Here is a 13,139-nt window from a genome sequence, read left to right as displayed (position 1 = left end):
TCAATTCCATTTCTAGAGTAATACTCTCTGTGCCCCAATGAGGGGAAGAAAAGCTTTTTTGGGAACTCCAAACACAGAGTAGTTGTAGATTCTATTCCAGATAGTTTATAGAGGGAGCTAAATGAGCCATATATATAAACATGGGGGACAGCTGAGTGTGGAGCTCTCACATAATGACTGTGTGCTGCCAGGGCCTCATGGCAGTCCTGAGGTGTGTGCTGCACTGAGGTATTTTCTCCTTGGTCACAGTGGTCTGTGTTATGAGCTCTTGGTTCCAAAAATTCAACTCTGAAGACTTTTGGCCTTTCTAGGCTGTGAAGCAAACATCCCAGGAACTGCTACAACTCTTCATCCCTCCTTCTACCCCTGGAGGTTAATTCTGTGTTAAACCTTCACTTGCTGTGAAAGGTCAGCAATGCAAAACTATTTTCATTTTTTTTGCTTTCTCAATTCAGCAAAGGATTTTTTTTAATCTATCAAAAAAGTAATCATTAAAACCAGAAATTTTGAAGGGAAGTTGTAGCTATTTTCCTGGAAAATTTGCCATCCCTGTCTTACACTTCCTTCTTTGTATGGATAGAAATATTTATACTTTTGGACAACACCATGGAACTGCTCTCCCAAAAACTGACCATTTATTTGATTTGGAGGGAGGTCAGGAGGGGCAGACGATGAGGGCAGAGGTTGCACCTCTTTATTTTGATGATTGTGTTGGACTTTGCTGGTTTGAAGAGTTGGTGAAACTGTGGCCTGGTGTACCCAGCTCCCAGGGGATGTTTCCTAGACTGAAGGTTTATTTGTTGGTGAAGGCCCTGTTCTGTGTAAGGAACAGACAGCACAGGCCTGGATTTCTGCTGGGGATGATGTTTGTCATGGAGTGAGCCAGAGTGGATTGTGCCCTTCCACAGCTGCTTTTTCCCCTTCCAGTTCTGTCTCTGCAGCTCCTTCTGGTGCTGCTGGAAATCAGATCAGCCAAACACTCCTTGCACTTCCTTTAATCTCATCCCTTAATTGAATACATGGTCTAAGTGTCTTTAATACCAGTCCCTAGGATTTTAATTGCTGATCCTGATTACTTGCTTAAGCAGCCAACAGATCAGTGAAAAAGAGATTGGAGGGCAGTTAGTGCCACAGAGCTCAGGTGGTGAGCTGTCCTGCTTTTCTGAACCTGCTCCAGGGTCCAAGGCCTGTAACTGGGCATGTGGAATCTGGTGAGTGGGAGCAGACATTACAGAACAGCCCCATTTATTTATTGAGCTCCAGTGGGATCCTGTGTCATTCCAAGCATGTATTGCTGGTAGAGGTATCACAGCCTTTTGGTGTGCTTTTTTGCTACATTTTTCCTAAATATAGGGAAAACATACTGATTTGGTAGAGTGTAATTGCATAAGGTGGGAGATTTTCAGAGGGATACCACTCTTAAGGACAATCACAGTCCTTTTGTTCACCTTGAAGTGAACAGAAATGCCCTCAGGTAATGCCTGTGTGCATTACCAAGGATGTGGGTACAGAGCACCCCGCTAAGCTTTGGCTGTCATTGTGCTGGCAATTACTCAATCTGATTATGAGAGCAGCGTGTGGAGAGAAGATGCTGGTGCCAAACTTTAACTCAGTTGTGTTTGCAAGTGGTATGTGCCATACAGTTATTTAAAAAATAAAAATAGAGTTGCATTTAAGAGGGTCAGCAAAATGTTCAAGAGCACAAAAGAGCATTCATTATTTTAGTAGCATGAGACAATTTCAGCGACTCAGATTGTAAGATTTCTTTTGTTTGAGCTGCCTGCTTCTGACCAAGTTGTACCATTATTGCACTTTCTAACATATCATTGCATGGTGAGTTCTAAAAGCTGCCTGTGTCATTCCAGGTCTGCCTGAGTCCATTATTGCAGCAGCGTGTGCCAGAAGTGGCCAGAGGGTTCTGCACGTGGATCCGTAAGTTACTCCAGTCATTTCCCTTTCTCAGCTAAACTGACTGCAAGGTTTCTGTGCTCTGTCAGTGTGGGCTGCAGGACTCCTGTCTCTTCATCTGGCACCCAGTAATGTTATGTTTCTGTCTCTGCCTTATTTTGGGGGTGTTATTTCCATCAATAGAGCAGGCAGTTTTTGGAAGCTGGCTCAGGGATTTGGAACATGAGTGCTGTGGTGAAGGATGCTGTGATGGCTCCTTCTTTGCTACAGGCAGGAATGGCTGCAGGTTTAGTGCCCTTGCTTCTCACTCCTGGCAGTAACTATCCCATTCTCTTGGTGGGAATGACTTGTGTTCTTTCAGGTTTTTGTTTTCAGTGGCTATCAAAGTCTGTAATAGTGTTGGCCACTGGAACTTTGATTTCTGTTATCCATGCCTGTTTTTAGCTATGAATATTACCTTTTAACAAAGTAAATTGTTCCCTTCATTAATGATCAGAATTATTAATTAATTTTTTTCTCAGTGTATGAAGAAATGAGATTTGGGGTTACTGAAATAGCTGTGTTAGATGTGCTACTCTGATTAATCTTTGCAGGGAACAAATGCCTGAGTTAAGTCAGGCACCAGGTATTGCTCACATATATGCATAAAGTCTTTGTTTATAGTTTACTTGCTCTCATTACCTTGTGTACCTTGTTTTATTACTTTTAATCTCCAGCCATGTTTGCATTTATCATAATATACTGCATAGGTGATTATGGGAGATAGTTTTGAAGTGGCCTATTATAAAATACTGAGTTCTGAGTTTGATTTATAAACACTGTCCAAGCATTGCCATCAGCAGTAGCTAATCTTATTCAAAATAGTCACTTCACTGCAGTGTTGCCATAAATTGCTGTAGACTGATTTTAAACTTAAGTTAGCTTCTGCCAACTAGTAATTGAAGGAGCTCTATTTCTCTGTGCCAGCTATCTGTCTCAATAAACATAAAATCTGTGGTTCTTCTCAGAGAGCTACATTTGCTGTAGATATTAATGAGCTGTTGACATGTGAAATTTCAAGGATATTTGTTAAATGATTTAGAAAAGTAATTTGCAATTTAAAATGTGGAGATTGGCACTTCGTTTAAATTTGAAGCTGCTGGAGAAAGGTAGATCAAGACTAAAAGTGGATTACTTGAAGTGAATATGCTTCCTATACTAATTGTACACATGCAAAAGATTTTCTCCTAACCATTTTCTCAAGTTTCTGGTTTTGATTCTTTATTTCTTTGCCTCTTTTAATTCTGTATCTGTACTTATGCACCAGTTTGGTTACAGAGGATGGGGCAGTTAGGGGTGAGGCATCTGGAATACAACATTTGTAGGCTGCAGTTTTATTGTCTACATTCTTCCTCATTGACTTATTTATCTTTCCAAACAGAATTTAATTCAAAGGCAAAGGAGGGTCAAGATGCAGAATTTTAACTTCTCTGAGAAGTAGAGCAAGCTGGGCAGTTCTTGACCCCTGTTACCTTTCCTATTTTTTTGACTATACTTTGCCTGTCAAGCACTTGAGTGTTCCTTCTGTCCAAAATTTTCTATTTGAGCATCCAAAACTGTGCTGGGCCTTATTCCTGTACCTCCCCAGTCCAAGATCCCTGTTTGTAGTTTGTTCCACTTCCTGCTAGACAATTTGTCTCACTTTTTTTTTTTTCCAAACTTGTGAAATATATGTTTTAATACACCCTGTGTCTTCATACAGCCCTCTTTTGGATCTTCAACTGCTGTGAAGTGAGGGAGCTGTGGGAGTACAGCAGCCAGAGAGCAAAACATGTGCTTCTCTAAGCAGGTCAATTTCTTGCAAGAAAAACAAAGAAATTATTTAATTTCAATAAGGAGAGCTAGGCAAAAAATTGTTCATTCTGGTATCTTTTGAGCTTTTTTGAAAAAAGTCTTTTTTCTGTTTCTTTTGGTTTAGGATACAATCTCACAGCAAAGGTGTCAGAGAGTAAAACATGGTCTCAGTTGGGCCATGGTAATTCCCTTTGGTCATGTTTATATCCCAGGATATGATATGATATGATGATATGATATGATGATATGATATGATGATATGATATGATGATATGATATGATGATATGATATGATGATATGATATGATATATGATATAGCACAAGTGACTGCCACCATCACCCACTCTTTTGTTGGGCTGAAGGATCTCAGGAGCTGTTTGGGTTAAACCCCTCCTGGAAGCCATGCAGCTCCTAAAGCCCATCACTGGGCCAGACTGGGAATCTCTAATACATCTGTCTGTGCACTAATAGGTGGCACAGGAAACTTTATGGGTTTGAAACAGAAATCATTTTGTGTTCAGATCCTTAAAATCGATGTGGCAGTAACTTCCTGTGCAAAAGACAGCTGCTCTGATGGCTCAGGACTTCCTTCTGGAAGATCAGGGCCAGGACAGTCACATTGAGGCAGCTCTGGGGGAAATCCTGAGGCATCAGCAGCTTCTGTGCAGCAGCAGCAGCAGCAGCTCTGAGTGTCACCCTGGGGGCTGTGCCATGAAGGGCCAGCTCCCCAACAGGCAGCAAATGTTCTGCAGCTCTTGGCTTCTCATTGGGAATCTCCTGCTTTCACAAGTGGCCAGGTTCTAAAATTCCATCTGTCTGCTGAAGGGCACATGAGATATTTTCTTGGTTCAGGTTGGTAATCAGTCAGAAAAACTTTGTGATTTCAGTGTTCCAGTTTGGAATTTGCCAATTATTTCAGTCCTGGTAACTGAAGTAAAAAGTGAAAAGGTAAAATAGGAGAAGAGAAAGGTATTTGCAGAGGTAAAATTGTACTTTAGCTACATTTCCAAAAGTTTGTAAAACTTTTTTCTGCTTTTAGCACTGAACTGCAGATTAGAGATTTGAAAATGATGAAGGGAAAGGAGCAGTGTTGTAATTCAGGTGAAATCCAGGTAACACAGGAGGAGTTGAGCAAATACAATTTAGGAAAGAATGTATGGTAGGGAAGGAAAACATCTGTGCTCCAACTTGGTAGAAAAAGTATTTTCCACCTGTGCTGTTGCACCTTCAAAATGATTCCTGTTCTTAGTTAGGGAATAATTGGATTATAACCCTAAAAAAGGGAGAGAAAATCCATCTTTGTAGTTTGCTAATATAGCAAGAGGGGAGCTTAGGCCTGGAGATTTTGGGACAATATTTTAGCTTTAATTAGGCTTTGATCTTGACCAGTACTTAAAGGAATTCCTCAGTTCATCTTCAGGGCAATTCTAACAGAAATACTTGGTTACAAAGGAGTCCTAATTGTAAAACCATTAGTCAGCTCTTCTCAGAATTCCTCTTCAAGACTTGCTATAAACTTTGCTCATTATGTCTGTAATCATGTCTGCTCTGTCTTCCTTCTGTAGTGTTTTCAGATGAGAAAATTAAGCAATCCTGATTCATCATGTAGTGCAGGGAAACTAATTAAAATTCCAGGATAAAAAAAAAAAATCTGGAAGTTGCTACTTGAGGAGATGAATATTTGAGGTGGCATTACACAGCTTGGGGAGGGTGCTCAGACACCAGGAAAGGAGGGACAGCTGTGGTTCATTTTCCTTTGGAGAGGGCTGTGCCAGCTCCTCAGAATGGATGGAGCTCCACACCAGGGTCATGCAGTGCTTTGTTGAACACTTTAGGTTGCCTCAACACTGGGTAAAACAAATAATTTCGAAGGAAAACCAAGCTGATGAACAGAGGAGTGTTCACATGAAAGATGTCTGACAGCTCACAAACTTTTGTAACTTTCTGTGAAAATAATGTTAATTTCTCTTACTGACTGTTTGAACTTTAAATAGTCTAAATATGCATGACTTAATATAGGTGGAGAATCAAGGAACCCACTCCTAATTTTAGGCAGTTTTTTCTGGGATTTCTGTGATCATGGCATTGCTTGCTCCAACAGCTATATATTGTATTCCATATTTAAGAAACTTGCAACCAGAGCAGCACTTTCCTGAAAAGAAATCTTCATGGCCATGGTTTTTGGAAATCCCAGAAATGATAGCTAATACATGGTTATTGAATTTTTTATTCTGTAGAATCTGAAGAAACATGAAAAAATTACCTTGCACTATTGACAGGTTAAACAAAGCCTGAAGTTACCATCCCATGCAACTGTCAGTGTCTTTTAGAGATTGAAATCTCACAGAATGGGGCATTTCATAGATTTAATCCTCATTGCTTTGTGTTCTGGATGGTTCTAAACAGCAGTAGCTGTGGAGCTCACCATGTCAGTCACACAGAGTCAGGATGAGCTCCTGTTGCAGAGGGTTGGAGTTCCTGCTTGGGAGCATCTGCAGGAGGAGCTGGGCTGCTCAGGGCATAGATTGGTACCACACAGAACTCAGAGCAATGGGGATTCAATCTGCAGGAGGGCTGTGCTGCTCAGGGCATAGATTGAGTCCCCATTGCTGTGTGGTACCAATCTGCAGGAGGGCTGTGCTGCTCAGGGCATAGATTGAGTCCCCATTGCTGTGTGCTCTGTGTGGTACCAATCTGCAGGAGGAGCTGGGCTGCTCAGGGCATAGATTGGTACCACACAGAACTCAGAGCAATGGGGATTCAATCTGCAGGAGGGCTGTGCTGCTCAGGGCATAGATTGAGTCCCCATTGCTCTGCTCTGTGTGGTACCAATCTGCAGGAGGAGCTGTGCTGCTCAGGGCATAGATTGAGTCCCCATTGCTCTGCTCTGTGTGGTACCAATCTGCAGGAGGAGCTGTGCTGCTCAGGGCATAGATTGAATCCCCATTGCTCTGCTCTGTGTGGTACCAATCTGCAGGAGGAGCTGTGCTGCTCAGGGCATAGATTGAGTCCCCATTGCTGTGTGGTACCAATCTGCAGGAGGGCTGTGCTGCTCAGGGCATAGATTGAATCCCCATTGCTCTGCTCTGTGTGGTACCAATCTGCAGGAGGAGCTGGGCTGCTCAGGGCATAGATTGAGTCCCCATTGCTCTGCTCTGTGTGGTACCAATCTGCAGGAGGAGCTGTGCTGCTCAGGGCATAGATTGAGTCCCCATTGCTCTGCTCTGTGTGGTACCAATCTGCAGGAGGAGCTGTGCTGCTCAGGGCATAGATTGAGTCCCCATTGCTGTGTGGTGCCAATCTGCAGGAGGGGCTGTGCTGCTCAGGGCATAGATTGAATCCCCATTGCTGTGTGGTGCCAATCTGCAGGAGGGCTGTGCTGCTCAGGGCATAGATTGAGTCCCCATTGCTCTGCTCTGTGTGGTACCAATCTGCAGGAGGAGCTGTGCTGCTCAGGGCATAGATTGAGTCCCCATTGCTGTGTGGTACCAATCTGCAGGAGGGCTGTGCTGCTCAGGGCATAGATTGAATCCCCATTGCTGTGCTCTCTGTGGTACCAATCTGCAGGAGGAGCTGTGCTGCTCAGGGCATAGATTGAGTCCCCATTGCTCTGCTCTGTGTGGTACCAATCTGCAGGAGGAGCTGTGCTGCTCAGGGCATAGATTGAATCCCCATTGCTGTGCTCTGTGTGGTACCAATCTGCAGGAGTGGCTGTGCTGCTCAGGGCATAGATTGAGTCCCCATTGCTCTGCGTGGTGCCAATCTGCAGGAGGAGCTGGGCTGCTCAGTGCTGCCCACACTGCAGTGCCAGGCCTGCCACACCACCGTTCCTTCTTGGAACCACCTTTATTCAGTGAATGCTGCATTCTGTTGTCTTTGCAAAGATGTCCTATTTATGTTCTTCACTCTTGCCTTGCAGGAGCTGAAAGACTTTTTTAGGTCAGTTTGTAGTCAGGAGCAATTAGGCAGTGCTCAGCAGACATCTGTCCTTCATATGCTAAGTAAGCAGCGAGGTCCAGAGCGGCAGCCCCTGGTGCTGAGCGGGGCTGACACTCCTGTGAAGTCTCTGTCAGTGCAGATAAGCCCTGTCAAAAGCAGCCCATTGTAAATCTAGTCAGGAGAATCTAACCTGAATTTAGCTTTTCACTGGTATCACACTGATCTCTACAATTTAAAAGTGGAGGAGGTTATGATAAGATTGATTTAACAGCCTTCACATTATTCTTTAAAATGCAAACCCTATCTTCCTCCCTATAGCTATCTGTTCAGGAGGGTATTTTTGGTATCTTTGAGGCTTCTGAAGTGCCAGTACACATTGCCAGAAAACAGAGTTAAATCCTGAAATAACTTTAATTTTGCAAGAACTGGTGACTTTTTAAAATGTAATTACTCCATTATTTTTCTTCTCAGAGTTGTTAAGTATTTAAGATGTGCTATGCATGACAACAAAAGCCAACTAATCCAACAGATGTTTAGAGAAATATTGCTAGAGAAATTTTAAAAAGAGAGAGCAGAGACTTTCTTTTCTCAACAGCAGAACTATTAATTTTCTGTGATTTAAAAGCAGTAAATAATCTTTTTGCAAGCAAGAAGGTGGCAAATAGAAACTGGGAAGTGCTCAGGGAGGGATGATCACTTGGTACAAATCAGTTCCTTTGGCTCCACCTGCAGTACATGCAGTTCAATAAGTGTTTTGCCAGAGCAGCTTCACAGTCTGTAATAGGCAAAATCTGTTGTGTAAGCAGTAGGCAAACAATAAACTGCACTTTGCTGTATTTGACATAATGGATAAGAGAGCCAGTCTTGGCCAAAAAGCAGTATTATCTGTATTTTCCTTTTCTTCACACCATCACATGTGTTGTTCTCAGCATTATCCATTTACCGTGCAAATAATTTGATTTTGAACTATAGTGTGTTTGGTCAGAGATGCATGCAAGGAGGAAAATGGAAATTTTGTGTTTCATTAAGAGTTGCAGAATACTAATTTTTATCTATTCTGCATCTGAAAAATCTTGCCATGTAAAATGTTTTGAATGTATCATACTTGGTTGTTTTTTTCTTTAAATCTGGGAAAGTTGTTTTACCTGTCCAACAGGTTTTCCTTTTGTTTTTTTCTTTACAGGAGAAATTACTATGGTGGAAACTGGGCCAGCTTTAGTTTTTCAGGATTATTGTCCTGGATTAAAGAAAATCAGGTAAAAATTTCCCAAATTGTTTCTTTTAGGCCTCCTTACCATTGAATCTCTGTTGTTTGCATGATTTATTTCAAGACAAATCACCTCCTTGCTTTTGCTCTTTGGTAATGTGACAGATCAAAGAGGTTTGTAGCTCCCAGCTTTGCTGGTTGGGCCTCACCCATCTGGCCTGGCAGCTCTGATGTGCTGCCTTGTCAGTCTGATTGAGACCAGCCTGGTGCTCAGCCACACTTCTGGCTTCTTGAGCTTAAAGAGAAGCAACTACACCATTGTTTCAGTTCCTTTATGATAATCTGGTCTTTCCCATTTCTTCTTGGATTATTTTCCTCTCTCTGATGTTTCAGCCCTTTTGTTTGTCTTGTTTGTATTCAGATGATTCTTCCTTAGAGGCAGAAAAGTGGGTGCTGGATCCTTCCATTGAAATGTCCTGTAACCAGGACAAAAAGATGAATGCTGATAGTGTATTTTTCAATGACCAAAGTTTATCTGATTCATGGCAGTCCACTAGAAATCTTCCAGGGAGGATATTTATTGAGGAGATGTAGCACCAGGGCTGGATTAGCAAGTGCTGCTCCGTTATTTACGGAAATGCTCAGAGCCTGTTGGGCCGTAGAAGATGGAAGTTCCTCAGCTCAGTCTCACCCCTGCTCTTTACACTGTGCTGCCTCCTGGCATAATCAGGGCACTTGCTCAGTGCCAGAGCTTCATATTCTGTGAGCTGTGTTGGATGATTTAGAGATTCCTGTGTGCACAGATTAATCCAATCCCCCAGATCACCAGGTTTTTCCATATGGTTTCCATTCAAAGAGTTTTATCACAGAATCTGGAACTACCCTGGCTGTGGCAAACCTGTCTTTTAGGAGATTGTATTCCAAGTTACATTCAGCTCTCTACTAAAGCCTTTATTTCATTTAACACTGTATTTCAGATTAATAGAGCCAGTGCTGTAGTACAAATGTTGGCATGGTGTGATAAAGTAACCGGCTGTAACTGTTTTAACTCAAAAAAACATAAATAGAAAAAAACATTAGGACAGTTAACAGGGTTTTTTCCCCTTATATTAGATGGTACATATTATTTGTGTCTAGAGAGATTTATAGTTCAAGAACAGCTTGCACAGTACAATATGTAATTTTATACTTGTTCTTTTAAGCAAAAGACAGATCTCAGTGATGAATGTGAGGACTGGAGAAAACTGATCCTTGAGGATGAAGAAGCAATTCCTCTTAGCAGCAAGGATAAAACTATTCAACATGTAGAAGATTTCTGTTTTGGAGAGTAAGTAGAAAAGTAGAAATTCATGAGCAATTTTGTATGCCCAGGGTAAATGCTCATATTGTGCTTTGGTTTTAAGTGTTTCACCATGCTGCCATATTACACATTGTCTCAAAAAGCAGCCCTGGCCTCTGAAATGATCTCATGTCCTTGTGCTTTGTTGAAATCAATTCACTGAAACAACCTGATCCTTCCTAAATGACCTCTCTGGGTGCAGTGTAATTTGTTGGCCAACTTTGTGAGTTTGTGATTTACTTCTGAGCAGAAAACAGAAGTGTTGCATTTAAATATTAGCAGTAGTAGGCAGTTGTGCACTGCCATCAATTAAATTTTTCCATTCTTAATTTGCCTAAAAGCTGCTGTTCTCATAGTCAAAAATTAAACCCCTAAAGCCATGTAAAATGAACCACATACAAAAGAACAGCAACACAAATGGACAACAGTTCTATAACCATGAAATACTTGTGGTGAAATGATAAAGTAATATTTGTCCTTTGTCCTTTTTATATGCAATGAATTTAACTTACTGAAGTTAAATCCACTGAGTATAAATTTAACTAACTGAACTGTGTATTTATTTATTCATTATTTTTTATCTTCTGGATTTTGTACTGAACTGAACATTCTCCAGAATTCCTGAGAGGAAATTCTTTGAGATAGTTCCATAAATTTAACCTTGAATCCCTTAGAAAATGCCATAGGTAGCTAAATGAAATGCTGACACATACTCATAAAGAAATACAGATTTCTGTCTGTAAACACCATAAGTAGGGGAAAAAAGGTGTGAATTGCATAAATACAATCTGAAGGTCACAGACTGAGACTCTTCCAAGGTTCAGTGCTGCACAGTAATGGTGCTTGACTGGATTGCAGATAAAATGTAATGCTTATTTTAAAGCAATAGCACTTGGATATTTTAATTGTCATCCTGTTGTCATAATAAATAATGTTCAGAACCAGGATTAAATCAGATGGAAAGGTTTTGTAGTCTTTTAAATTTGTGTATAATTTTTGACTGATAGCTGGCTCCCAAATGAGTCCCCTGGCACTGAGATTTCACACTTAGAAGTGAGATTATACTTGGGTAAAATTAAGCTTTTAAGCATTCAACTTAGCTCAGTACAGTGCTGTCTGTCCTGGTCATCACCAAAAAAACCCCATTTTCCCCAAGGAACAAGGATAAGATTAATAAACCTGGCAAAGAAAAAGTTCTCCAAAAGAACTTGAAACTTTCTGAGTCAATTACTGCATTTCTGACAATTTACATGTTCTGCCTAGATTCTGTTGCTTTTGCTTAACTTTTGTAACTCCTATGAAGTAACCATTAAACATTTATTTTGAAAGAATAAACAGCTGGGTAGCAGTATAATATACACAGTGCAAATCTGAAATGAATGGCCTTAGAACAAAGTGCATCCATCAAAGGGAAAGAATACTGTGTCTACAACAAGCTGGATTGAAAAAAGGCAAATGGCTGAAAAATAAATAGTGAACACCTGTGCTGAATAAATTAACCAGCTGGTTGGCAATTTTTCATTTGACCTATCTGAAGGGGTTGCTGTTACAAGGCATTAATAAGACACATTCATTTTAAGATATTCCTTTGTTAGTACCATTAATTGATGAATGGTGGAAGATAATATTCTAAATTTACACAACAATTTGTCTGCAGATGTATTATTTTTTTCTGAATTAGGAGAAGAATTGTCTGTACAGAAGTTCAATTTGAGTCATTTTTATAGACAGTTCTTACATTATTCAGGGATATTTGGTCCTATAGGAAGGATGTCATGAATTTAGATTATATACAGTTTTTGGGCTCTCATTATAAAAACTGTGGAACTGCAAATCATGGAGATTTACCCATTCTTTAATGGGAAGTGAATAGAGATTTAAAATATGTAAATATTTCTGTTACTGCTTTTCAGAGTGATATAGAAAAATACAGTGTATTATGATATGAATCCAAGTTTATTTTGATTTTAAAAAGTAATAATCAAGTATGTTTAAAATAAGATGAACTGTTCATTGAGATTGGGAGAAGTTAGAAACAAAACCTTATTCTGAAATTTTGTTTTATAAAGTTTTATGAAGGATGAGTTAAATAAAAGCTTCATTCTTAGTTACTGAATTACAGGTAAGAGCTTTTGCAGTTTTCACAAACACTATGTTCCAAAATTCTAAAACAAACCCAAAATCTAAATAGAACCCTAAAATTTAATTGACTTTCATTTTTCTTTGTAGCAGAGATTACTTTTTTGAACAACATTTGACAAAGTACTTATCTCTTTGATATTTTATAGTTACTTAATGCTGGCAATCTGAAGCAAAAAGACATAATTAATGTACAGAAACAGCCTTGTCTCATTAGTGCTTCCTTATAGCAGTTCCTGTATTTCCCAGGGCAATATTTTACCCCAGTCATGAGTTAAGTGCTTCCTGGTGACTGTGCCCAAGCTGGGAGAGCACTTCCAAACTTTTCATGAGTCCATGTGAGCTCCAGCAGTTCATAAATGAGGGGCAATTTTTAAAGGATCCCAGGTTTTTGTTCCTTTTTGAACAGAAATCCTGCTCCTGCTCCCATCTGCAAGGCTGCAGGTGTGTGAGGGAGCATTTTGGTGTTGATGCTGAGCAATTCCTTGCTGTTCTGGGAATTTTGACCATCCTGTTAATACTCTGTGTTTGCAGGTCACCTTTAAAATCATAGTTCATTAGTTTTCAGGCAAGATTAAATAGTTTATTCAGTGCATTAATGGATTGTGGTATAAAGATAAAAAGATAGTTTGGAATTATTGCTGACCTCCTTTCACTTACAATGACACTGATTTGATTCATCTCAGTGGTAGTGTAAACTAAACCAAGTTCAAAAGTCCTGCTTTCTAAGGGAGGTGTCACTGAAGTTCAACATAAAACAAGAAGATGAGATT

The 13,139-nt window shown here is 40.3% G+C and overlaps 1 protein-coding gene across 1 annotated transcript in view; it reads left to right on the top strand.

Moving 5' to 3' along the window:
• CHM (CHM Rab escort protein) overlaps window positions 1-13,139 on the top strand; it is a 53,090-nt gene that overhangs the window by 7,316 nt on the left and 32,635 nt on the right. The window contains exons 2-4 of the mRNA XM_066559661.1: window positions 1,866-1,932; window positions 8,865-8,937; window positions 10,091-10,215. Of these exons, the coding sequence (XP_066415758.1) occupies window positions 1,866-1,932; window positions 8,865-8,937; window positions 10,091-10,215 (265 nt within the window). The remainder of the gene's footprint in view (window positions 1-1,865; window positions 1,933-8,864; window positions 8,938-10,090; window positions 10,216-13,139) is intronic.

This window comes from Molothrus aeneus, chromosome 14 (genome assembly GCF_037042795.1).
Source record: "Molothrus aeneus isolate 106 chromosome 14, BPBGC_Maene_1.0, whole genome shotgun sequence".
Classification (NCBI taxonomy): Eukaryota; Metazoa; Chordata; class Aves; order Passeriformes; family Icteridae; genus Molothrus; species Molothrus aeneus.
The sequence above is the reverse complement of the archived record's forward strand: the minus strand, read 5'-3'. Positions and strand labels throughout refer to the sequence as shown.